Source organism: Trachemys scripta, chromosome 6 (genome assembly GCF_013100865.1).
Source record: "Trachemys scripta elegans isolate TJP31775 chromosome 6, CAS_Tse_1.0, whole genome shotgun sequence".
Lineage (NCBI taxonomy): Eukaryota > Metazoa > Chordata > Testudines > Emydidae > Trachemys > Trachemys scripta.
The window spans coordinates 84,566,532-84,593,907 of record NC_048303.1 but is presented as its reverse complement, the minus strand read 5'-3'; the positions used below and the strand labels follow the sequence as shown (position 1 = coordinate 84,593,907).

Sequence of the window (27,376 nt, the reverse complement as noted above, 5' to 3'; positions counted from 1 at the left end):
AACAAGTTAGATTATACAACAGGACAAGGACAAAACATTTTTTTCCTTTACAGTTCACCTTAGAGTGGAACTGGCAAGCCAGTTAATGGGCAAACTGTCACTGACCTGAGATACACAGCAGAGGATTTGGAACAAGGGAAGGGTCACATTTTAGCCCATCTAGTAGGAAACTGATATTCACAACAATGCTGGAGTGACTGAGGCCAAGCTACAATATCAGTAAAAGTCAGCATAACAAAAAAATGCCCACAACCCTGGCCTTGCAAATAAAACATATTTCCCTCCTCCCCACACATACATCGATAGATCTGATTGTAGACCTAACCAAATTGTGTAACAGTATTTACAGGACTACAACACAGTTCAACAACATGATCATAATGTGGTTCAGTCTAATCTAGAATGGCAAACTCACACCTAGTGTTACTATGGGCCTACAATGTTCATCATCCTTGACTGCAGTCGACTAGCTTGTGAGGATAGGTCCACTGCCACCTATGCCAGACCTTGACCAATAATAGAAACACATGATGATTTCTGTTAAAGTACCAATTAAGCACTTACTTCTTAGCCTGGACAACATAGGTAGGGAACAGTGCTACATCAGTTGGATAGCAAACAGGTTACAGCGGAAGCAAAGATGGCTTTGGGTCACATGCATTGTAGCTTGATTCGGGTGCAGGAGCCATAGCTTTCCCACTTCTATGTTAATTTTCTTGAGTGTGACATGTACAGCGTGAAAGCATTTATTGCTGACTTCAAACTGGAAATACAATTAATACTTGAGTGGATCAGCTGATTAACACGTTTACTTTTTTTTTTTTTTTAACGGAGGCTTGATATGGCTAGTGATTTTAATGTGAGAAAATGTAAAATGCATTTTGGCTCTAAATACCATACACTGACCCATATGCTGCTAGACGAAAAGTAGAATGCAGTGAATAAAAAAATTAGATTCAGGTTAGCAGTGGCATATGTATACTACAGTCATACAATTTGTCCCAGAATTTACCATTCTTAGAGAATCCTAGAATATCAGGGTTGGAAGGGACCACAGGAGGTCATCTAGTCCAACCCCCTGCTCAAACAGGAGCAATCCCCAGACAGATTTTTTGCCCCAGATCCCTAAAGGGCCCCCTCAAGGCGATTGAACTCACAACCCTGGGTTTAGCAGGCCAATGTTCAAACCACTGAGCTACTACCATCTAAAAATATATGGAGATATACCTAGACCTGGAAGGGACCCTGAAAGGTCATTGAGTCCAGCTCCCTGCCTTCACTAGCAGGACCAAGTACTGATTTTTGCCCCAGATCCCTAGGTAGCCCCCTCAAGGATTGAACTCACAACCCTTGGGTTTAGCAGGCCAATGCTCAAACCACTGAGCTATCCCTCCCCCTCTGTGCTCTAGAGAGTCAGCTTTCATTAATTAAATAAATAAAAAAAAGGCATTGAGCCCTTTTAGTTGCAGACATAACATCAAAAACATAAACCAAGCGTAACCAGTGATCATCCAAATCGGCAAAGAGCCTGAAACAATGAGAGGAATAAACAGCCCTAGTCAATACTTGGGGCCCCATGGACTTTGCAATTGTGGAGCTGTGGAATTTGGCATGTTTCAATGCTACCACAAAATTAATAATTTTTTGCTGCACAGTTTATTTTGCTGCAGCCAGATTCCTGCCACTTTATTTTCTATCTCACTGCCCTTGTGGGATGTGCCGGCAGCTCCCTCTTGCTCTACATCTTTCCCCTCAAGGGAGAATTAATTGCATGACAGTACATGTTCTTTTCACTGTTCTATATCATCAAGAAGAGGAGTGGGGGAGGGAGTCGGAGTCAGAGCTAGAGTTCAGTTCGCAGATAGGGAGCAGGTGGAGACAAAGATAGGGGTTAGGCAATAGAGCAGCAGTTAAGCCCAAGGAAACTGAGAAAATGAATGAATTAAGTTGACTACAAGCTCCCACTCTCTCTGAGCTGGCCTTCCCAAACAACAATGCAACTGCTGAAGCAAGGAGAACACAGTGAAATATTCAAGTATCAAAAATCATTCATGAATTGTACATCACCAAGTGTTTTCAGCTATGAGCCAAAGTTATGCATGCACATGTGTTAGGATGTGGCATGATTCAAATGGCAATGAAGAGTAAGCCATGGAGATACAATAACTAGCTCCAATGTACAGCACAGGCAGTACACAAGGCCCTGGGTCTGAAGACTCATGAGATTTTAGGCACCATCAAAAAGATTACAAAGAAGACAAGACATTCTGCCTTCATACTAGATCATGGTGAGAGATCTTCTGGAGCACCTTATCCAGTGTTAGACCCTGCACCTCAATCAGGATGTGCAAATCATCAAGAGCCAGAGAATTATTATGGTAACTGAACACAATATGGAGGGTCTTAATTATAATGAAAAGTTCAAGAGTTAGGTAGGATCCACAAAGGGACTTAGGTGTTGCAACGCTGAGCGGCATGGCACCTAGCTTTTAGGTGCCTAGAAAATCATAGGAACACCACTGTGATCTACAAAGCCTGTTAGGCACCTAGGCTCCTATACAACAAATGGGGAGAGACAGGTGCCTAATAATATGCTCCATAAAAGCCAACATCCAAACAGAGCCCCACTTTCAGAGATAGGCGCCTAAGCCTGGGCTGCAGGGAGAACCTTATCTCTACTTAGAGATCCAGATGGGACCTCCCCCAGCTGGTGTCAGGCAGGTTGGGTGCCTAAACCACTTCTGGAGGAAATGAGTTAGGTGCCTGCTTTACTCCACATAAAATGGCCAGAGGAGAACAGGGTTGTAATGCCCCACTTACAACTTTTAGCCCAGGGGTTAGAACATTTACTTGGAATGTGGGAGACCCAGTTCAATTCCCACTCTAGCCCCAGAGCTCTAGGAGATATTCTAATGTGGGGCCCCCTCACTCTCTCCTGCTGAAATTGTTCCACTGTAGCTAAATAATGAAAGTGTCATTGGAGCAGGGGGACTGGACTTGGGATCTGTGCCCTCCCAGTTGTGTACCCTAACCACTGGTCCACAAAATCATTCTCTCTTACTCTGCCCAAAGACTATTTAAGTGTTTATCCACAGTGGAACAGTCATCGGGCCAGAGAGAGAATGATTCTGTAACTAGTGGTTAGTCTACTTTGAAAATATAGGTGCCAAGTGAGTTTAGGTGTATGTGGGATTTGGTGGGAATTCTGCGGATCACAATGGAGCCAAAACTAGGATTTACGTACATAAACCCAAGGTCCAGATTCCTAAGTGCTTTTGTGATCTGGATCTTTATGTTTATAGGTGTTACTGCATATATAAGTACATAGAAAGGAAAGAGAATTGTGGAATCTCTTTGAACTGAGCAGTAACAAGGTGCCAATCTATTGGAAATCTTAAAATAGATTAACATTTAGGAGACATATTCTCACCCTTAGTTCTCTTGACGGAGGGACTTCAGCAGGTTAAAATAATTTCCAGATCCTCTCTTCCTCACCCTAGCCTGAGCAAGCTCTCCGCTGCTTTTTTTCTCCCTCAACAATAATTTTCCCACTTCACTAGCCTCCCAACTAATAGACAGTGCCTGTAGCCCAACCATTGTCAGTGGGTTGGCACTAACAGTCTAGTATTGTCCACACTGGCCTTACCACTACCCATCAACACCACATAAACACATTGCTGGCTCATGTTCATTTTCTCCCCAACTCCACGCCATCCCCAAATTTTGGCTTGACCTTCCCGGTCAGGACCTGTCTTTCCTTGATAGTTTAGTTTCTTAGGAATTAAATACACAATAGGGCTTTTATCCTCAGAGAGAGATCCAGGCTGAGAGTAGGAGCTATTTTACCAAAATTCAAAGGTGGGAAAGAAGGAACAGGTGATTATTTGAGCATTGACAATATTTTTGTATATATAAATTGGATTACATTCCTAACTACATGCACATGATTAAATAGATTGCAAAATCAAGATTAGGCACTGGTTATCATTGATTCTTCCCACCTTCTATACAGACTGACATTCTGTTGCCTAAAAGAGCCAAGGGGATGCCACTTTTCGGATGCATAAATTGGTCCATTGGACAGCCCTTGTGTTTTTCCTTTCAACGAAGGAAATTAATGTAGAAACTTCAAGTAACATTAAGGTTCTCAAAGATGTAAGAAAATTCGGGATTTGGGTCTGAAACACCATCCTGAACTAGCGCATCTGTGCCTGGCTATTGCAGGGGGATATTTGAACAGTGTGTGTTGGTACATCCCATAGGTGCTCAAATACTATTGTGCAAGGGAGCAAGCTAATCCTTTTGTGTTGAGAGATGTATTTTCCTGGCTGTGAATCCACCAAAGCTGCTAGTGCTAAAATAAAAAGGAATTTCCATGCTTTCAGTGGGGGTCTTTTTGGTATGTATGGTTTAAAAGACAGGAATAGATGTACATGAAATCAGTCATATACCTGAAACATGTAAATTTTGATGTACATTAAATATATAAATATCAAATGGAAAAATTCTTACCAACAATCTCCTTTCTGCTAGCATCTCCCACAAGACATCTGGGCTGCTCCTCTCCATACTGCAGCTCTCAGAGGGGGTCCAAAGTTGCAGTGCTGCATGTGCTGGCCACCCCTCTCCCCCCAGCTTGGTGCCAGAACTCATAGAAAGATATTAGTAACTTCAGTGGGAACACAACTATGTATAATGGACATGTGGCCAGCAGCTCCAGATAGATTACCCATTAAGCCGATGAAATTTGACCCAGGGAGGAAGAGAAAGGGTTAAGAAAAAGAACTGATCGCCACTGCTGAAAACAGGCAAGAAAAACAGCCAAGGGAACAAAAGAAACAATAGCAGTTAAACCTGCCAACTGATTGCTGCCACGGAGGCAGAGAATCTGGTGACAAGCAGGAGCAGGAGACATGGTCAGTGCATGTAGCACTGCAACTTTGGCCCGCCTCTGTGAGCTGCAGCGTGGAACAGCCCAGATGTCTCAGAATTGTGAGAGACGCTAGACTACAGAAAATATGTCTGCTGAAGTTCTGTATTATTTAAAAAAATTTAAAATCACCTCAACATGTAAGAGCTATACATGGTCTCTAATTTAACTCTATCTCCCCCCTTGAACAAAATACCCGGTTTCAGAGATTTTAAAGGATAGGACTATCATTCTACCCAAACAAACACTAACATGGAAGATATGGACTCATATTTTACTCACACACCTTCCTCTATAAATACGGTTCTTGACATTTAAAATCACATTCAATTAATATACTTTTAATTTTTAAGCATTATTTTATGAAATAATTATAAAATATCAACCATAGTCCTGCAATCTCTAGCATTCTTGATGGAGTTCCCTACCAATAGGCAAAATTTTATATACTGATTGAGAGATTGTTCGTTTCTGGAGACCTTTAACTACTGCCCCCCATCAGCAGCACCAATGCTGGTATAAGAGAGAAGAGAATTAGGCCCAGAATTTTAAAGTTGGTGTTAAATATAATAAAAACAAAACAGACTACCAAAAATAATTATTGAATCATCAAAACGTTGACATGCCTAAGCTGAGTCTTGTCGAAATTTAGGCCCCAGCCCAGCAAAGACTTAAGCATGTGCATAAATTTACTCATGTGATTAGTCCCTATTGAAGTCTATGGGACTACTTGAGTGAGTGATCTAATGCACATGCATAAGACCTTATAAGACTGGGGTCTTAAATGATAATTTTATGGATCAAGGACCGTATCTTTTTATTAGATCTTGTCTGTATTAAAAGTTGCATAGGTTTAACTAAAGAGATGCTTCTAAATGGATTTATTTAAACCAGCACAAACCACACAGGTTTGTACTGGTTTAACTAAGCCGATTTACCTTTATTAAAACGGGAGCAGTTTTTAATACAGACAAGGCTTTTGTTTCTGTAAAGCACACAATACATTGAGAGTGTTGTAAAAATAACAGTAATAAATAATAATGCCATCTTTCTTGTGTAATACGCATTTTTTGCCAAAGGAAAAGGTTAAGATGTCTAAGAAAAACAATGTAGTTTGAGCCATATCGGTCCCAGGATATTAGAGACAAGGTGGCTGACGTAAAATCATTTATTGGACCTTCTTTTGTCTTCTTGTCTCTCTCACCAACTGGAGTTGGTCCAATAAATGATATTACCTCATCCATTTTGCCTCTCAAAAAGATACAGGACATTTTCACAGCAGTTTGGAGGTTAGCTATATTTATTAGAATGTCAAATTAATGTGAATAAAGCTTGATTGCATATTTTCTAGGGAAAATAATGGCCATTATCCCAGCCTGTCATCGGCTGCCAGAAAACGTGCGCCCTATTTATTATTATGAGAATATAAAAATGTTTAAAAATTAACTCTTTGCATGTTAATTTGAGCTGGTGGTTGCTATTGCTATAATCTTGGCTACTTCTTTTCCTAACAGTTAACTAACCAGAAAGCAGGATTTCATTTTCAACATGCCATTAGGTTTATATTGGTTGAGATTTCAGAATAAAAATATCAGTCACAACACCACTAAATAACTAAAAGAGCAAATACTGTTCATACTCAAAATGGCTTTTTCTCCCTCACACTCATTCTCTTGGACATCATTGCAACCTTCCGCCTTGTGGAATATTCACGATCTTAGTTCTGCAGCCATGATTTTTTTCTCTTCTTGGATGTTTCTGATTCCACATATCAAACTCCTCCATCTCCTTGGTAGTAGCTCTGCCTCTGCACAAGGCCCCCTCCTCTAAGGCATCCTAAAAGGTTTCATTCTTGATTCTAGTTTCTACACAATTTCTTATGCTTGATTATATTATATCACCTTCGTCTTTCTATCATGTTTCTATACTCAGATCTGTATATTTTGGTATTTTTAATACCCAGCCCTTTTAACTGTCTCTCTTCCTGATTTCACCAATTAAACTATAATCTCAGTTTCTTTCAACTACTTCTTAAAAAGTTATCTGAGGCAACAAAATAATCCTAAAACCCAATTCTTTCTTTTATCTCCTCTTTTCAACTCAGACCTTCCATTTGCCTCTGGCTACAAACTTGGCATTATCCTTAACTCTGAACTCTCTCCTTGTTCTGCAGCTCCTATTTTAGTAAATCGACCTAGCTGCATTTCTATAATATTGCCCTGGTAAGAGTCTATCAACTCCACCTGTGCTAAAACCATCATCTCATCACTACCTTTGCCTCCTCAGCTTGATTATTACGAGGCCCCTTTTTATGGTCTTTCTAATTATCAAGCTCTATAAAACGTAGGAAGGAAGGTAGGATAAGATATTAGGAAACCACCATTCTTGGGAAAACTATAAGAACAAATGTTATTAACCTAGTTGGCTCTTTTGCCCAGAGTGCACCACACCAACTAGTGCCGGTAATAGCTCTACAAAGAAAGCAATTGCTCTCCAGCGAGCAGTGGGGTTCAGTGTCACAATCCTGACATTATGAAGGCAATAGCATCCAATACCAGGACCACAGTATCCTAGCTGGTAAAATCACCAGCTTAATCAGGCATTCCCCCAACCCCCGCTGCCGCTTATTATCCTGAAACACTGTCAGTGTTTATCAATGACACTGTAATTAGTTTATCAATGAAAGGCTCTGGGCATAGTTTTCAGAGGTGCTGAAAACTCCCATTACTCCAACAGGAGTTAATGCTTAGTGCTCAGCACCTCTGAAATATCAGAGATTTGTCCTTAGGTCTAATGGAAGAAAATATGGTTGATTGATCAGGAGAAGTGTGAAAAAGAATAGCACTACAGAAAGGATACCATGAGAAAGCCCCTTTCGTCATTTCTTCCCCAGCCCCATGTCCATTACTGTATTTTGAAACAGTTGTTGGGGAGCTGGCAAATCTCCCTCAAGTACAGCTCATACCTGAGTGATTTACCATTACTGGGCTGCCCTAAATTTAACCTTTAAACAGAGGGAAAGCAGTTTAGGAATAACTACCCAAATTATTTCCTTCAGATAGTGTCAGAGATTTCATAGAGATTTTTACGAGAGAGTTAAGTTTTTCAGGCATCTGAGAAAATCCTGCTATCTGAGGCCTGAAGTGAAGTTGAGTGAAGAACAAGCTGTGTGGTTGGATTTTTATGAGAGGAAAATCTGTTATGTGAAGGATCCTAATAAAAAGTTAGGCCTGACTGTCAACCCATGTATATTTTTGTATATTAGCCCTTTGATTTTATTCTGCAGTGTTGGTATAACTTCGTTGTATTTTATCTGTAAAATAAATGATCATATTTAATGTGACTGGATCTATTGTTGGTGCAAACAGGCCAATCCACAGAGAAGGCTTATCAAAGGAAATCCTGTCTCTATCCCATCAGCCAGGGAAGCAGACAGAACCAGTTGTAGTAAAACCCCTGTCCTAAGTTCTCAAGGACCTAAAAAATACCTGGATGGGGAATCGAGCTTATGGGTGCAATATATTTGTATTGAGAGTGTTATTTGTATCAGAGTAGGGCCTAGCAGGCCCCGTCATGGACCTGGACCCCACTGCACCAGGCACTGAACAAACACATAACCAAGAAGACAGTCTTTGACCCAAAGAGCTTGCAGTTAAGTAAATGTCTGGGGCCTCCCCATGTTAACATGGTGAGTGGAGGTGAGGATGTTGAGGAGAGACCCTGATCAAGAAATGTTTGTAACAAATTTTTAACAGTGAGCATAATTAACTGCTAGAACAATTTACCCAGGGTTGTGGTGGACTTGAAGTCTTTAAAACAAGACTGGATGTCTTTCTAAAAGATATGCTATAACTCAATCAGAAGCTATGGGTTTCATGCAGAAATTACTGGGTGAGGTTCTAAGGTCTATATTTTGACCTTAAAATCCATGATGTACTAAATATCAGCGAGCACTGATATCTCACAGAAATAGTACCTTAAAGGACAAAGGAATCACAGGCAAGGAAAGCTGAAGCTTGATGGTGTCTAACTATTATTTTCTTTGCGTCATATTTGAACGAGAGACTTAATGGTCTCTATGAAGACAGAGCCTATACTTTGCCCTATCTTCAGAAGAGATGATAATTTTATGACTAGCCAGAAACTTGCAATTAATGCTTGGGTTTGCCTGTGTCCAGCAGTAGTTTCCATCTTCAGCAGTAATGCCAGAGTATATCCAAGTACCCCTTTCAGCTCTTCCTCTAATGGAATTTGATAGTAGCTTTTCCATTCTCTATTTTCAGACAACTCATGCTAGTATAGAAGTGATACACAATAACAGGATTAACAATGCAAAACACTAGTAATCTCTTCAGAAAACTGTAATATAGACAGGAGGCTCAGATCCTCATCTTTAGTTATAAGTTAGATTGGAATAGGAGGCAGCAGTCAGATTTTTGGACAGTTTATAAGAGTAGAGAGTTACAGAATCATTAGCTAGAAAGCCCTGAGCCACTGCAAAAAAGAGAAACCCATTGCTCATACATGACTCAAAATTCGTTTTAAAGAACTTTTTACAGAAACTGCACAAAAGAGGCAAAAGACAAGTGTAAATATACCTGTTTTCCTGGTTCATAGTGAACCTACTGGCTCAGAAGATAAAGGGAAAACAACATACAGTGAACAAGATTTGAATGTATATTTCACTAGCACAGATTGACCTGTTAGGTACAAATGAGAAGTTCAGTAAAACTGTAAGCATGGTGGTTTGAGAAGCAGGAGGACAACTAAGCAGGGGAAGTCATTAGGCTCAAGAGCACAAGGAGAGCTCAGTGTATGAACTTATTGTCCTATCTGACTTAATATGTGAGTGTTGTGGTGGGCATTTGCAAGGAAGAGCTATCCAGATTAGTTAGAAATGCACAGAACTATTCAAGGACATAATAATATAGGATTTTTCCCACTCCTTGAGGCTGCTGCGGTTAATTGTCTAATAAGTTATTTTCCAGTCAGATATCAGTGCTGTGATTACAGTATATAGGCAACCAGCCAAATCTCAGGCAATAATGAAGCTACTAAGTTGTATTTTTTTTTTTACTCTCTCCCAGTACATAACACATTATTTAAGGCAAAAACGTTGCCTGGTAAGACTAACTATATTACTGAAACTTCCAATTTTTGTTTCAGAGGTTGATAGTGATCCAGTGCCTATGCCTACTTGGCTCTGGGACCTTGGCCATTAAAAGGACCAGTCACTTTGAGTACACTTAAGCCCTTCAAAAGGAGTTCATGAGGTTTATTCCTTTCCTATAGACAGACAGATGGTTAAAGGAAGATGGCCAATGCAAGCAAGGGAAACTCCTTTCTGGCATTTGCTAATGAACAGACCACCCCATAGCAAATTCCCAGAATAAGATACTCCCTGCTAAGGCAGCAATTGGAACTACAATCATGAGCTTATCTTTTGAAAGTTCAGACCAGCAGTTGGAGGAAAAAATACATCACAGTGTACAAATGCTAGCCAGATAGGTAGGTGGACTTAAACAGGCCCACATATGAATGTTGTTATGAATCATGGGCAAGATGAAGCCTCAAGAACCTGGCAGTGTAGCTACAGATGCTACGATTCCTTCCCCCACAAAGAAAAAATGCTGATTTTGTAACCCAACTAGCAATTACAGACTGCATGGAAGAGGTAAAAATGTACAGTATGCCTCTCAATTCAAGAACACAACTAGCATTAGGCGCTGTGGAGTGAGAATACTATTTTTGTACCTCATCTCTAGAGTCACTACAAAGCACTGCAGTGCTCACAGCCTTTTACAGACCTGGGGAGTAGAAGAGGACTAAGACTTAGTTAGGGTTTTTCATCTTGCTGCATTTTATTTGAGCCACATGAATCAATAAATGCTTGGTTCCTTATGTAGCATTATTTAGTGATCCATAGGTCACCTGCTCGTTTGAAAGTATGCTTGTGAAATAGCTTAAAAATTGGGCTGATTTTCACAGCTTTTGTGGTTAAGTTGCCTGGTCACGTCTGCTGAGAATTTCATCCTAAACTTGTAATATTCTGCAAAATTCTTTTGGCTTATAGCTAAATAAAACCAAAATAGAGAGTCTCTCAGATTCCTTTTCCATCTGTCCAAATGCAACATCCATTCACTGCACACTCATGCTATGCAGCTTTAAGCTCTAATGGACACACATTTGCTCCTATATGGTAGTTTCCCTGGCTTGTCTTGAAAAGAGATGCTTTCTCTATATGTTCTGGGAACTGTAACTCAAATGCTCTACTGTCTGCCCAGCTAATAAGGTCAGAACAACTCCTTATATAACAAACTATGTATAAAACTAACAGAACACACATTAGATGGAATAAAAACTAGCTCACTGATAGGTCTCAAAATTAGTTGTTCATGGGGAGACATCCATGAGTGAGGCCATTTCTAGTGGAATTGCTTAGGGATTGGTTCTTGGTCCAAAGCTATTAATTTTTTTATCAGTGATCTAGACATGATATAAAATGTTTGCTGGTAAAGTTTGCAGATGACTGGTGGGATAACAAGTTACTGTTACAGTGTGACCTGAGTTATCAGGTTAAATGGTCACAATCCAATAGAATATGTTTTAATACAGCCAAATGCAAGGTAATACACCTGGGAACAAAGAATGCAAGCTATACCTCCTGGATGGGAAATTGTCTTGGAAAGCAGTGATTCAGAGAAGGACTCCACAATGCAAAGTGGGCAGATAGGGTGCATCTCAAAGTGCAACACAAGCATTGTTCAATACCTCCAGCTGAGTACTCTCGCATGGGCTCAATGCACATTTATACATATTTTTTAAGAGTTTTAAGTGTGTGGGGATTCGTGGGTGGGTTGGGCAACAACACATGGCAGAACATGTGGCAAGTCTGCAATGTAGACATACCCTGTAACATCTACATAAGCAAACAATGTGAATGAGCAGTAAAAACACCATAACAGCCATGCTGACTAAAGCACAAGGAATGCAAGTGCAGAGGTCTCCTTTTAAAGTCACAGATGACACTCAGGGGTTTTTTCCCCCCCTCTCTAATGTTTTCCAGGTCTATCTGACCCCAACATGCACTACACTATAAATAACAATTTTCGTGCAAACCCGTGCTTCTTCATACATTAAGTATTCTCAAAGTAGGATGAGATAAATCTTTCTGCATTGGTTTTATCATCCTTCCTGTTATGGTTTTTGTGTAGCAAAAAAAGTCACTAAAAAGGTAATGCGATCAGTTAGACCCCTCAATGGGAGTCAATGGGAAATATGAAAGTACTATGCTTGCCAGGTCTTTGGGGGTCTCTTGTACCCCAAACACATTCAAAAAAATTAAACAAAACATGATAGGCAAAGCACTTTCTTCTTTTTTTAAGTATTCTCAACCTATGATGATGACAACCTGTTACCACTAATTTTGTCTGCATACCTGTCCATGAGTTTTACTATATACCCCTAACTAAAATTTGGGCTGGGAGACCACAAGAGCTCTGGAGAGGCCGCCTAGGGGCGCTGCAGGGGCCCAGAATCCCCACTGGTGCTGGGGGGGAGAGGCGGGGAACCCCCCCTCCCGGTAAGGGTACCCCAACCCCCTGCCCCAGCCCTGAGTTCCCTCCCGCACATCCAAACTGCTGCTGCTGCCCAACTTGGGCAGCCCCTGAGCCAGTACCGGCCACTGCAGAAGTTACCACAGAAAGTCCTGGAAACCGTGATCTCCATGACAGACACGCAGCCTTATTCGTAGCATCATAGTTTCAGCAGTTTTTGCTTTTCAAATAAAATGCACCAACATAGTCTTGGGGGTCTGTGAGACCCCAGATAACATTTGCCTTATGTATTGTTACAATTGTCCGGCAAAGCGAGTTAAGAGAACACTGTCAAACTGATTTTCTGGGAAGCTTACTCTTGTTAGGAAGAGTTTCTGGGGAAGCCACAATTGCCAGATACATTTTCTGGCAGCACACACTTGACAGATGCTGTTACTGGGACAAAGACTGGTATTGAACATGCACATTGCATGTCTGAATGCATATATTGTTTGGATTTTGTTGAACCACAACTGGTATAATAAATCTTTGCGTAAGAGACGGATGTTTCTCAGGGACCTGCGTACAGAAATAGTGAAACTACTGGTGCAGGAAAGGAACACTGCAGTCTTGCCTCAGGCTACTAGGGAAGCCGTGTCTGGTGTGCTGGGTACTGATCCAAAGCCTGAGAAATGGGGAAGATGTTACATCTGTTCCAGAAAAATACATCAAAAATGTGCAACGACTAAAAACTTTGTATGTTCAGAACATATTTCACCTACTTTCTCCATTCATTCAAAGTAATAGGACATTTCCTGCCTGTGTGCTCCTTTTGTGCCTTTTATATTGTTTCTGTCTCTAACTATTTTCATTGTCTAGCCATGAGGTCAGTTAGAGCCCCAACACAATTCTGTGCAGTGTACTTCTGAATCTAGAAAAGTTTTAACTTGTTCATTGTTTTATAGTTCACTGGTTACAATAAAGCTAGATTTAAATGATTCACGTGTTTTTTTTCCAATTTTGACATAGTAGGAGTCTCCAAGACCCCAATACAGAAATAGCTGGGTGGTGTTCAGTCCAATACGAGGGTTAAAAGCATCTTAAAATACAGTAAACCTTTTTCGTAATATTTAAACCATGTAACCCTTTTTAAGAAACCAATATTTGAGAATGGGAATGATTGCTCACTGCCTTCTATTCTTTCCCTGAGCCTTTACTGCAGATTACCTACCTACCTGAGTCAACCTACCATTATTTGACAGGATATTATAGGTTCCTTTAAAAAGCAAGGAGGAATTATTTTAGATTTTTATATATTGCAGTGACAGAACTGTGAAAGGTGGTGTTTCATCTGCTTGCAGTTCACCTCCAGCAACCATAGAATACCGATGAATAGAATACTCTTAGGGTACATCTACACTACCCATAGTGATCGATCCCTGATCGCTGTGCCGTCAACTCTAGAACTCCACCGCGGCGAGAGGCAGAAGCGGAGTCGACGGGGGGAGCAGCAGGGGTCGACTCGCTGCTGTCCTCACGGCCAGGTAAATCGACCTAAGATACGCTGACTTCAGCTACGCTATTCGCGTAGCTGAAGTTGCGTATCTTAGGTCAACCCCCCCACCCCTTCAGTGTAGACCTAGCCTGAGAATGGACCAAGTAATTCTGAATCTAGAAAGTGAAGTAACACACCTCTTTTAGATTTGTTTTTAAAGTTTATATATATATATTATCCAGATTGAACGTGTAAGCACAAAGTAAGGGTCGAGTAAGGCCACAGAAAACAAAATCCATCAAAAGATTCTGGAGGAAAGGAAACAAAACACACACACACACACAAACCCCACAACAAAATAAAAACAAAAAATCAACTTTCTTCCTTGAAAGACAAATTAATTTTAGATTCCTTGTCATATAAGGAAGAACATTCCACACATTTGTTCCCACTGGACAAATTCCTATTTTTTTTTTTTTTTTTTTTTGTCAACAGCGACAGCCTCCTTAGTTTCAGATCTATTCCGTGCCTTTTAGAAGCAATATCTAGAAGACGAAAACTAGAATGCCTGTTTTTCTTATGTGTATACCTTGCTACCAATAAGTGAAAAGATGCAGCAGCCAACAGTTCACTATTGATTTTTCTTTTTTATTTAAAAAGGGCTCTTGAATCAAATAAACTATTTGCTAAATCTTTACTATTGCTGCATCTGCTCTGAAACAAATACTATGAGCACTTTAATGAATGGATTAGAAGATGAGGGGCTGGTCTACACTATACGGTTAGAAGAACAGGAGTACTTGTGGCACCTTAGAGACTAACAAATTTATTTGAGCATAAGCTTTCGTGGGCTACAGCCTACTTCATCGGATGCATATAATGGAAAATACAGGAAGATATATATATATATACACACACAGAGAACATGAAACAATGGGTGTTACTATACACACTATAAGGAGAGTAATCAGTTAAGTTGAGCTTTTATCAGCAGGAGCAGAAAAAAAAAACAGTTTGTAGTGGTAATGAAAATGGCCCATTTCCAGCAATTGACAAAATTGACAAGGAGATATGAGGAACTGGGGGGGGAGGAGGGGAATAGTTTTACTTTGTGTAATGGCCCAGCCACTCCCAGTCTTTGTTCAAGCCTAATTTAATGGTGTCCAATTTGCAAATTAATTCTAATTCAGCAGTCTCGCATTGGAGTTTTTTTGTTGTAATATTGCGACTTTTAGGTCTGTAATCAAGTGGCCAGGGAGATTGAAGTGTTCTCCAACTGGTTTTTGAATGTTATAATTCTTGACGTCTGATTTGTGTCCATTTATTCTTTTACGTAGAGACTGTGAGCGATGTGCTGGCCGCGGCTTCTCGCTGCCCCCATTGGCCCGGGACGGCGAACCGCAGCCAGTGGGGGCCGCGATCGGCCAAACCTGCCGCGTCAGCAGGTAAATAAAACTGGCCCAGCCCGCCAGGGTGCTTACCCTGGTGAGCCGCGTGCCGAACGTTGCCGACCCCTGGTGTATAGTAACACCCACTGTTTCGTGTTCTCTGTGTATATATATATACATCTTCCTACTGTATTTTCCACTACATGCATACGATGAAGTAGGCTGTAGCCCACGAAAGTTTATGCTCCAATAAATTTGTTAGTCTCTAAGGTGCTACAAGTACTCCTGTTTTTTTTGCGGATACAGACTAACATGGCTGCTACTCTGAAAACTATACAGTTAGGTTGATGTAAGCTGTCTTACATCGACCTAATTATGTCAGTGTCTACACTACAGCCTTCCTCCGGCCAATGTAAGTGCCCTACTACACCAACATAATAACTCTTCCTCCAAGAGAGGCGTCAGGCTTATGTCGGTGTAGTTAGGGTGACACAGTGTCTGTGTAGACACTGTGTTCCTTACATGGATTGTTGGCTGTTTTGTCAATTTCATGGCAGAAGCTGTAAAATTGACAAGAAAATTGGCAGCTAGAACCCAGCTGCCCCCCGTTCCCGTGGAGAGTAGGGTGGCTGGACCTCGCTCCCGGCTGGGAGCTTGGGTGAGAAGCCCAGTTGCCTTCCCCTCCGCCACTCAGAGCCAGGCAGCCTGGTGCCTGGCAGGGAGCAGGGTTGTGAAGCCAGGGCAGCTGGACCCTGCTCCCCAGGGCTTAGAAGCCCTGGGCGGCTTCCCCTCCACTCCCGGTCGGGAACAGGGAAGCGAGAAGCCCCAGGCAGCTTTCCCTCAGCTCCCAGTGAGGTGAGAAGCCTCGGGTGGCTTCCCCCCTGCTCCTGGTGGGGAATGGCGATCAGAGGGGGATGGCAGCCCGTCGGGGGCCTGAGGAGCTGCCAGCAGAGCTGAGAGACTGCTCCCCACACTGTCCCTCTTAGGTCAGTGGAAGTGCTCCTGGTGAGGATGTGCCCGACCGACCCAAGGAGGGTAGCGTGGACATGCACCACCACAGTAATTACTGAAGTGGCTGTAGGTCGACCTAATATAGGCAGGCTTATGTTCTAGTCTTACATACCCTTTGTAACCTCTGTAACTCTTTCTTTTATGATTTACAATAGGTATTAATGTAAGAAATTCCTAAACTGTAAACATCCCTACTCCGTCTAGAGCACAGGATACTAAGTGAACAGTTTTAGTTCTGCTATGGAAGAAACATGATACTCACAAAACTGTGATAATCAGGGTAACTGCAGCACATGCACACACCCACAAATAGTCTTAATGCACATAAAGTACAGACCTTGAAACTAGATAACATATGACAACGAAGGACTGAATATAGTAGCATCCTCCATCACCAGATGCTACCCATATTTTTTTCCTCCAGATAATGGTAGGTATAAATAGTTTCACAAACTTTTTGGATCATTTTCAAAAGATGGCACAGTGGATGGGCTACAATCCCTCCCTATACCCCTGTCATTACAGGCAAATAGCAATTTGTACTTCATTGTGTACCTGTCTGTATACAGAAATGTGGGGATTTGCAGGTGCACCCATTATGTGGTCCTCTGAAAATTTTCCCTTTAAATCTGAAACAACTTCCCATAACCCTATCTTGTGCTTGTCCTCCTTTAACTAATATGGGGTAAAGAATTTCTTCCTGATATAGAGAATCTCCAGCATTAAAGCGAGATCTATTTACAATCTGCACCAAATCCTCTCTGCAATATTCTTGACATTGCTAAAAGTCCTGTGGTACAAACTAGAGAGAACATTACCTTGGAAGAACACACTTTCTGATGAATGCCATATAGTAAATCTGAGATGAGTTTCAATTTGTAAAATCACTTATAAGAATTTAAGGAGTTGATTGGTCTTTCAGTTTCATGAAACTGTATTTCATGGAAGCACATATTCAGAAGGAACCGTTAATGATCACTTGTCTGTGATCAGGCTTAGACTCACCGAAGCAGAATTTCAGGATCAAATTGTTAAATTACCCCCAAACAGCTAGAAATAATCAACTAGTAAATAACATAATTTTTCTGAACTTTATCTCTCTCTTGTAACATTCAAACAGTAGTTTTGAATTATCAGTAATTATTTTACAGAAGAAAAGGCCTCTTCCTATTATTATAGCTTTTGTTTCCACCCCTAACAGCTGCACTTCCTGGACTAAGAATTTACAGAAAATCTAGACCACAACTAGGACATAATGTCAGCAACGAGGCTGTGAATAAACAGCGTTTAGATGACACAAGTCCCTTGTAAAATAAAACATTACGAACAACATTTTCAACCATCTTTAAAGATTACTGCTGTATTCTAACAGAATGACATTTCCAAACATTTTCTATTTTCATACATGGGGAAGGGGGAATATAAATAAAAAAAACTGACTTCCCTTTCACACTTTACCGTAGAAAAAATCTGATCAGCTGGTCTAGTCTCTGGGTTGATCTGGACAACAATACAAAACTAATCCGTAAATCTTAGTTCTTGAAGAAGTTCATTCACCAGCTTCACAGCCCTTTGGTTTTTTAATCCAAGTTGGTTAAACCTGTAGGCAGTACGTATAAGAAGGCCAAAAACTTCATTGGTTGTATTGCTTGCCAGTATCACCTGAAGGAAAAACACAATGGAGGAAGAGAGGAAATAATCTAATTTAGATATATTACTCCAAGTGCAATAATTTCTAGCTATGTACTACATGATACATGTTGTTTTCTTCTAGCTCCCCCTGAACCTCCCCTTCCATTTAGTCATAGGTGTCATCTGTAAAGCAACTAAATTCCATAAAGCATGAAAATAAATTCCCTTCTGAGAAAGAAAGAAAGAAAGAAAGAAAGAAAGAAAGAAAGAAAGAAAGAGAAAAGGTTAATGAAATCTCAGAACTAGACCTCAAAGTGTAACAGAAGAGCACTGAGTGCACTGGGGAGGAGTTTTATTCCACCTCTCTGGCCTGCTGATCCCTGAGGGCTGCTCCGCACTCTGCATCCCACTCTGGTTCCAACTCATGCCTCTCATATGTCCTCAGCCTACCCTGGAAAGCCCCCTATGCCAGGAGGGGGGAAATGTAGGAGGGACTGGCATAGCCTCCCCATGCTAGCTCAGGACTCCCTTGTACTAGAGGAATTCTAAGCTGTTGCCTTAAGGCAATTTTAAATTCTCTTTGTGCTACTGGCTTAACAGGACCAAGGATCTTGTCTTCCATCTTTCAGTAAAGGGTTGTTATAGCAGATTAAGGTGCTGCAGCCAGGGCCGGCTCCAGGCACCAGCCTGGCAAGCAGGTGCTTCGGGCAGCCGCTCCGGAGAGGGGTGGCACGTGCAGGTATTCGGCGGCAATTCGGCGGACGGTCCCTCACTCCGCCTGGGAGCGAAGGACCTCCTGCCGAATTGCCGCCGCAGATCGCGATCGCGGCTTTTTTTTGTTTTTTGTTTTGTTTTGGCTGCTTGGGACGGCCAAAACCCTGGAGTCGGCCCTGGCTGCAGCCTAACTGTTAAAGGGCTTCACTGATCTATAAAGGGCAGGCAGCACATAAGACTTAGAAAATAAATAGACCCGAATGAAAAGTTATGTATGCTTCCAAACAACTTTAAAATACAACATTTCAATGTTAATGAATAATCAAAGTCTTTTTCTATAAAACACCCAAGTTTTCTAACATATCCTAGCAGTCCTTAAAGAAAGTAATGTTATATTTGTTTATTCCAACTAACAGCAGCTAGAAGGAATAATCAACACTAATGTTCCAGTTCCACTCACTGCAAAAAGATTTTTCTCATGTGTTACAGGCCTTATAAAAGATAAAAGGAGTACAGTACTTTGACACCGAGAGGAAGAATTTCCAGACAAAGTGCTAAAGCAAAACAATGATGTGAAGTTCTGGCCTGCTTGCATCAGAGGGTTTGGATTCTTACTGTAAAACATGACCTATAAATATATGTAACATGTAGTAGCTAAATAACAATATAATAATAATCTAACATTTATGTAGCAAATTAATCTTAAAAGGATCCCAAAGCACTTCACAGTATATAATATGTCTGCAAATTGGTTCATCCATCAATGAAATGCAGTCACTTCTGGGGTGGAACATGACAATTATTTAACAGTTCCCAGCAAATAACAGTACGTAACAGAATAAAAAAATTAAAGAATACTGGGTTTTCTTGGTAGTCTATTGGCTGTACAATATGAGAATCAAAATTCAGGACTGAAGATAAGTCCCTTGTTGCTGGGTTAACATGGACTCAAGATGCTGTTAAGGTGTATTCAGTCCCCAGTACAAAGATAACCTTATATTACAATCTAGCAAAACTTTTAGCCTATCACTGGGCTCCATAGAGAACTGTGTCCAGCACTCCTTGCTGAAATGAGTATTATTTAATCACAGGACTTAAGAGTTGGAGTATTTAAATATGGAATATTATAGCTGTGTTCCACACTAACTTAGAAAGAGATTCGTTAATAATGGGAAGGATTTATTGAATGAGATCATCTTGTCCATTCTTCTGCAAGTGTAGGATTATATAAACACAGATCTCAGACTGGATCCTTGTGCGGGGGCATGCATTCCCCATGTGCGCAACAATCAGATTATTTTGACCACTGTATCCACTGAGGCCATGCTCATGCCCTGGGTATTCTCATATGCCTCCTCCATCCAAGGGCATAAAGGCCAGAGTGGGTCCAACTGTCCCTCAGTTTCTTTGCCAATAGAGAATTCCAGAGCTATAGAACTCGATACAAACAGGGAAGGAGAGTGGGTTGTGGGAGTCATGTGGACAATACGTCTCAATGAACCACAGTTAATTTAAGATAAGTAACTTGTTTTCTGCAGAACATACTGATATTTTTGTCCAAAAAAATGAATGCCCAAAGTGAAATATTCCAATTCAAAATGGTGCTGCAGTGTCTGTCTTACCTCTGCAAGGTAAGACAGACACTGCAGCACCATTTGAATTGGAATAAGTAACTGTTCTTTCTTCTTCAATTATTTGTCCACATGGAGCCCACTACTGTGACTAGTGTGCCTTTGTGCAGTTTCGGTTAATCCAATTACAAAGTGGAGCTTAAGACAAGTCTAACACTTGGTCACTCATGTCTCACTTTCATAGGCAGTGAAGTGAGTAACCTACATCTTTGGAAGAGGCTCTGGAGGAGGATTTAGCTGCTCTGCCGGTCTCAGAAGTTGTTGCCTCCTATGTCTACTGAGCCAAAGAGCATGTTGCTAACATACCTGAAGAAACCCTTCTTGTTACTCTTAACATCTCTTGCTAACTGCAACTCCAAGTGTGATTTGGCCTTCCTGATTTCACTCCTGCACGCCTGAGCAATATTTTTATACTCCTCCCTGGTCATTTGTCCAATCTTCCACTTCTTATAATCCTCTTTTTTGCATTTAAGATCAGCAAGGATTTCACTGTTTAGCCAAGCTGGTCGCCTGCCATATTTACTATTCTTTCTACACATCGGGATGGTTTGTTCCTGCAACCTCAATAAGGATTCTTTAAAATACAGCCAGCTCTCCTGGACCCCTTTGCCCTTCATGTTATTCTCCCAGGGGATCCTGCCCATCTGTTCCCTGAGGGAGCTCCATCCTCTTTGGAACCCCCCTTCAGGTAGTTGAAGGCTGCTATCAAATCCCCCCTCACTCTTCTCTTCTGCAGACTAAATAAGCCCAGTTCCCTCAGTCTCACCTCGTAAGTCATGTGCTCCAGTCCCCTAATCATTTTCGTTGCCCTCCGCTGGACTCTCTCCAATTCGTCCACATCCCTTCTGTAGTGGGGGGACCAAAACTGGAAACAATACTCCAGGTGTGGCCTAAGCAGTGCCGAATACAGGGGAATAATCACTTCCCTTGACCTGCTGGCAATGCTCCCACTAATACAGCCCAATATGCCGTTGGCCTTCTTGGCAACAAGGGCACACTGCTGACTCATATCCAGGTTCTCGTCCACTGTAATCCCCAGGTCATTTTCTGCAGAACTGCTGCTTAGCCAGTCAGTCCCCAGCCTGTATGGGATTCTTCCTTCCTAAGTGCAGGACTTTGCAGTTGTCCTTGTAGAACCTCATCAGAATTCTTTTGTCCCAATCCTCCAATTTGTCTAGGTCACTCTGGACCCTATCACTACCCTCCAGCATATCTACCTCTCCCCCCAGCTTAGTGTCATCTGCAAACTTGCTGAGGGTGCAATTCATCCCATCATCCAGATCATTAATAAAGATGTTGAACAAAACCGGCCTCAGGACCGACTCCTGGGGCACTCCGCTTGATACCCGCTGCCAAGTAGACATCGAGCCATTGATCACTACCCGTTGAGCCCGACAATCTGAACAGCTTTCTATCCACCTTATAGTCCATTCATCCAATTGATACTTCTTTAACTTGCTGGCAAGAATACTGTGGGAGATGGTATCAAAAGCTTTGTTAAAGTCAAGATATATCACATCCACCACTTTCCCCATATGCACAGAGCCAGTTATCTCATCATAGAAGGCAATCAGGTTGGTCAGGCATAACTTGCCCTTGGTGAATCCATGTTGACTGTTCCTAATCACCTTCCTCTCCTCCAAGTGCTTTAAAATGAATTCCTTGAGGACCTGCTCCATGATTTTGCCGGGGACTGAAGTGAGGCTGACCGGTCTGTAGTTCTCCAGATTCTCTTTCTTCCCTTTAATATGGGCACAATATTTGCCTTTTTCCAATTGTCCAGGACCTCCCCCGATCGCCACGAATTTTCAAAGATAACGGCCAATGTCTCTGCAAACACATCAGCCAACTCCCTCAGCACCCTTGGATGAATTAGATCTGGATCCATGGACTTGTGCATGTCCAGCTTTTATAAATAGTTCTTAACCTGTTCTTTCACCACTGAGGGCTGCTCACCTCCTCCGTATACTGTGTTGCCCAATGCAGCAGTCTGGGAGCTGACCTTGTCTGTGAAGACCGAGGCAAAAAAAGCATTGCGTACTTCAGCTTTTTCCACATCATCTGTCATTGGAAGTGCTTGATGCCTGAGAGGGCAAAGTGTATACACTCTTAGGCTATAACTAGAGAGTTACAGCAGCACAGCTGAACCGATGCAGCTGCGCCACTGTAAGATCTTTCATGTAGCTGCTCTATGCTGAAGGGAAAGAGCTTTCCTGTTGACATAATAAAACCACCCACAACAAGTGGTGGCAGCTATGTCAGTGGGAGAAGTTCTCCAGCCAACATAGCGCTATGCACACTACCACTTATGCTAGCAAAAATTATGTCACTCAGGGGTGTGTTTTTTCACACTCCTGAGCAACATAAGTTTTGCCGACGTAAGTGGTAGTGTAGACATGGTCTAAATCTATAGAATGTAAGGTGTGAGGGAACTACATACACTCCTGTACCGTCAGCTACTACTCAAAACATTTCTGTGGCTCCATAGCTTAGGTAATGACTTCTCCAATGGGACCCTGTGGAAGCACTGTCAAGGAGGAGAATATTTTGGCTGCAATTCTTATTTAGGTTAGCGTAATTTTCTTTAATTCTCTGTGATCAGCTTTTTCATAAAAAGGAGAAATTTTCAACATGTGAATAATACAAAAAAAAGCTTGTTGAAAAACATGGAAACACTTACATGCGAAATAAACTCTTGGGCAATCTTGTGTCCACCAGAAGAAAAGAGCAAAAAACTAATCAGAAGATGCCTGACAAGGTGTTTGGTGCAAGGTTGCCCTTTATCTGTTTTAGTGCTAGCTGCAGCCTGCAGATCTGTGATGGAGAGGGTTGTACAGCTGAAGAGCATCATCAGACGATCATACACTGCTCGAGCTTCTACCTGTAGGGAACAATTTCAAAAGATAAAGGATCAGAGAAGAGTAAAAGTTGTGTTTATGGTATTTTTTTAATGAGATTCGTTCACTAACAGACATCTGAATCCTTGGAAGAAAACCCAAAAATACGTCAAGAGCTTGAGTTTAAGAGGCTCTGCAGAGAACAGGGAAGGAAGGGCAGTGCACATTTTGCTGACGGTGGTTCACACAAACATAAATGGACAAAATGGAAAATTCTTTACTTTCTTTGGTCTTGCAAACTAAGCAGCCAAGGCATCGAGCCAAGTTTTGACTTTTTTTGTAATGAAAGGAAATGGAGAAAATCCCTCAGTAGAATGTAGTCAGATTTTTACATTGTGGGAAAAAGAACAGAAGGCTCCTTGAAGGCTCACTTCAATATTGCAGCTACAAATCAATTAAACCCCAATGTAATCTGACCTCAATTGATAAAACATTCTGATAAGAATGACGGATTTTGGCTTCTTCCTGTATTACTTGCAACATGTTTATTTCCTCTGCCTCTTGGAGGAGCCAATATAAATGTACCGTCAAAACAGAGAATGAAGATTTTGGTGTCCACATAATTGAAGTTGTTAGTTCATTATAAGCAGCTATAAAAAAACATATTTCATTGTAATTATACTGTTCATTACATAAAAGACAGGAAACATAAGGACAAAAGCAAAACATACCGCCTAGGACTAAGGGGAGTAGGACCCCAGCCCCACCAGTGTTCGTGAGTTCATTTTAGTTTTAGCTATTTGTTTCCTTGCACTTACTGATTTTTTTCACATTAACATTTCTATATATGCTAGCTTGAAAGAGTTTGCTTTACTGGAAAGGTAATTCCTCATTGACGTCTGTCCCAGGATGCACTAGGGATGCTACATGGCACTAATGAGATCACAATAAAAGTTTATGAGACATAATGAAATGTTATTGTTCCATTGAGATTGGATTGCCTCCAAACAAGCGCACCTGAATCTTACTCCTTCCCATTTCACTACACCTGCACTGATTCCCCCATTCAACCATTCCTGAGCTGAATCAATAAGGAAGAGTGGATACAATATATCTAGACCTTTTTAATGCTAAAAATATTTTGGATTTTAAATCGTGCCTCACTACTCCATGATATTCAAAGCAGATGTTATGCTTTCAGCTTCCGTCTATGTTAATGTATGTCTGGTTGCAGAGTTTCAGTCTCTCCTTCCCGTCACCAGGTGCTAAAAAGTCCTCTTCTTCCTCCTCTCTGCTGAAATGACTACAGGCTCCCATACCTATCAGTCTTCATAGTCTTTTCTCTCTATGTTCTCATTCCCCTGCGCTAGGACTAAAGAAAAGGCGGGGGGGGGGGGCAGATATTTTGACTGAGCAGTGGTAAGTTAGGAACAAGGTGGTGAAGAAACTACAACTCTAAAGTGCACTTTTGGGGAGCGATCAGGACTTTAATGAAACAGGAATAACAGTAAGAAGCACTAAGAAAGGGGGAAGGAAACAATAGACACCGGGATCCCTCTATGTATATGGAGTACTGTCCTTTCCCCACCACTCCCTGCCAGAAAACAAAACCAACAAATGAGTTAAATCAATTTGTCTCAACAAAAAGTGATTTTTTTCTATTATCAGACTGGTATTCTCACGGGAAATACATGAAAAACTTTGGAAAGAGATAAGGTCTTCCATTGAGATCAGATGTAATATCCATATCCAAAGGACTTGCATCCTAATTCAGTATTGCTTTCATTGTGATTTACAGAGAAGCCATTATCTTTTTCTACAGAAGTGTGCCAAGTCTGATTATTAAAAAAGTTAGCACCTTCCTCCCATTTAAAAGGGATTATTTTATGCTGAAGTATAAATCTTTAAAAACAAACATTTATAATGGAAGTATCAATTATCCTAACTATGACACTTGAGCACACCTTCTTATATTATTCAAAGTAAAATAAACACTATTTTTCCAAGTATAATAGTTATTAGTTAAATAGTGTCTTCTCATATTCAAACAAAATGTTCAAGATCCTTTTCAGAAACACAAAGAACTTTAATGCTGTGTGATAACTTGAAGTTTTAACTAACACCAAGAAAAGACTATCTGCTCAAGACCTGATTGTGCATTGTGCTACTTCCTCTTCACATGGGTCTAGCAAAGGGGCCATATGATGCAAAATTTAAACACTGGGGAGTATCTGTGACAAAGGAGGATTCCCTGGGTTGGGTAAAATTGGGATAACAGCTGTGTACCACACATGCACCCACCGTCCATATGTAAGGATAGGGTGTGTGGTCAGAATGCGGCTGTACACCAACTATTCCTGCCTGCTGCAATAGTCCCTACAGTCATAGGTAGCTAAGGGTGAATTAGTGCAGTTCTTAGGCTGCTTTAACTTACTCAGGGCATCCAATAGGGCCCATGCTGGCTCCAGAATAGGGAAGTGCAAAGCTAGCATAAGGCCCACCTTTGTCCTTCTCCCCTCTGTTCCTATGCTGAGTGGAATAGAGAACCAGACCTTTAGTGTTTAAAACAAAACTAAGTAACCATGGCACAAGTTAATATAAGAAAGACTGAATTACATCATCAGATCACTGCCTAGATTCTATGATGACAGGTGCAACAGAAATCAAATTAGATAGATAATGTTAGATCAGATTCACTGCTGCTGAATGTGAATGAAGAATGCTGCACTGTTATTATTATTAGCGCTCTCACTTTTAAAGCATGGCTGTCCTACAGGACTCTACGTCACAGGAGCTCTGAAATCCTGCCACACAGATTCAAAAGGAGCAGTTACAGGTGTACCAACCAAGCTGATTTGATATGGTCATATTTTTCAGAAGAAAAGTAAATAAAGGCATTCTGGCCTACAGTACACTTGATAAACCCAGTTTCTAAATGTTCACAGTTGAAAGAGCCACACAAATTATCTTGGATCCCCTCCACTGCAGAATTTTACAATTCCAGGAGGACCCTGCAAACCCCAGCCGCTTTCAAACATAAGTGCCTCAATTTTCAGGTATACAATTGGCTAAATACTCTCAGCCATGCCTACACCACCCACCAGAATTTGAGTCCTCTGCTCTTTATCACTGTGTGGATTGTAGTAAAATGCCAGCAGCCACAGAAAAGTATCTGCGGATTCATCTTCAGACTTCAGCAACTGCTCTACAGCGATATCAGCCCATTCTCCAAAATGAACAAACAAAAACCAGCTCTCAAAGAGGTCAGTGTAAGATCTGCAAAAGAATCAAAATACATTTCAGTTTTGTTGGCTAGTCATGTTCTTGTGGGATGCAAAAAGGTTCCAAGCAGGGGTTCCCCATTGGGTGAAGATGCTGTTTAGTAAGGAATTGTGCAGTTCCCACTTGTGATCAGTGCTAAAGTGCCTGCTGAGGTTGTCCACCTGTGAACTCTGAACAGCTGAGAGCTTTACTGCTGACACAGTAATGTGGCTATGACACTTTCTTGAGGTGCCAGGACTGTAAGTCACTGTGTTACCCACCTGCCTCAGTGAGAGAGAGTCTTTGTTGTGGTAGGTGGGTGACAGCTCCCTGACACTACCAACCCTTCAGCACTCAGCCGCTACTTTGCTTTTCAGGTAAAACACTAGGTGTACCTCAGAACTCCTCAGAAGCATCCCCCCTGTAGCCTCCAGCCTCTGTCACTGGACACACATAGTAATTTCCAGGCTCACTACTCCCAAGGGCGCTCAAAGGAATAGTACATATACACCAACTTATAACAACACAGCACTGTAATCTATTTATAACGAAAGTTTATTAACAAATGTAGAGAATTAAGAGATAGTGAGCAAGAATAATAACAACAGGTTACAAATAAAACAAAAGTATAACAGGCTTCTACTAGACTAAGACTTACTTTTAACAGGCTACAAACCTTTGTCTAAAACAGTCTCTCAGGCTGAGTTTTTTCTGCAAAGCTTGCTGGTTTTCAGTCAAACCAGGATCCACAGCACTCAGGAATCGTTCTCCCCACACGCCCGCCCAGGTTTCTCAGTGAAATGGATAACAAAATATCCTTTTGCTTTTCCTTATATTTCCCAGCCCAGAGTCAGAATAACTCTCCTCTGTAAAGGCAGTTTCCATTGTATTGACTTACAATGCTTCATTTGCAAATGAATCTAGGTAGACAGATAAACCGAC

At 41.3% G+C, this 27,376-nt stretch overlaps 2 protein-coding genes across 4 annotated transcripts in view; one reads left to right on the top strand and one right to left on the bottom strand.

Moving 5' to 3' along the window:
- Positions 1 to 27,376, top strand: part of AOPEP (aminopeptidase O (putative)) — a 368,640-nt gene that overhangs the window by 328,078 nt on the left and 13,186 nt on the right. The window lies entirely within an intron of this gene.
- The window catches only part of FANCC (FA complementation group C), a 127,721-nt gene continuing 118,032 nt past the window's right edge, over positions 17,688 to 27,376 (bottom strand). Inside the window, exons 13-15 of the mRNA XM_034773790.1 lie at positions 26,275 to 26,449; positions 23,017 to 23,217; positions 17,688 to 18,021 (exon numbers count right to left, since the gene is read on the bottom strand). Of these exons, the coding sequence (XP_034629681.1) occupies positions 17,878 to 18,021; positions 23,017 to 23,217; positions 26,275 to 26,449 (520 nt within the window). The 3' untranslated portion in view covers positions 17,688 to 17,877. The remainder of the gene's footprint in view (positions 18,022 to 23,016; positions 23,218 to 26,274; positions 26,450 to 27,376) is intronic.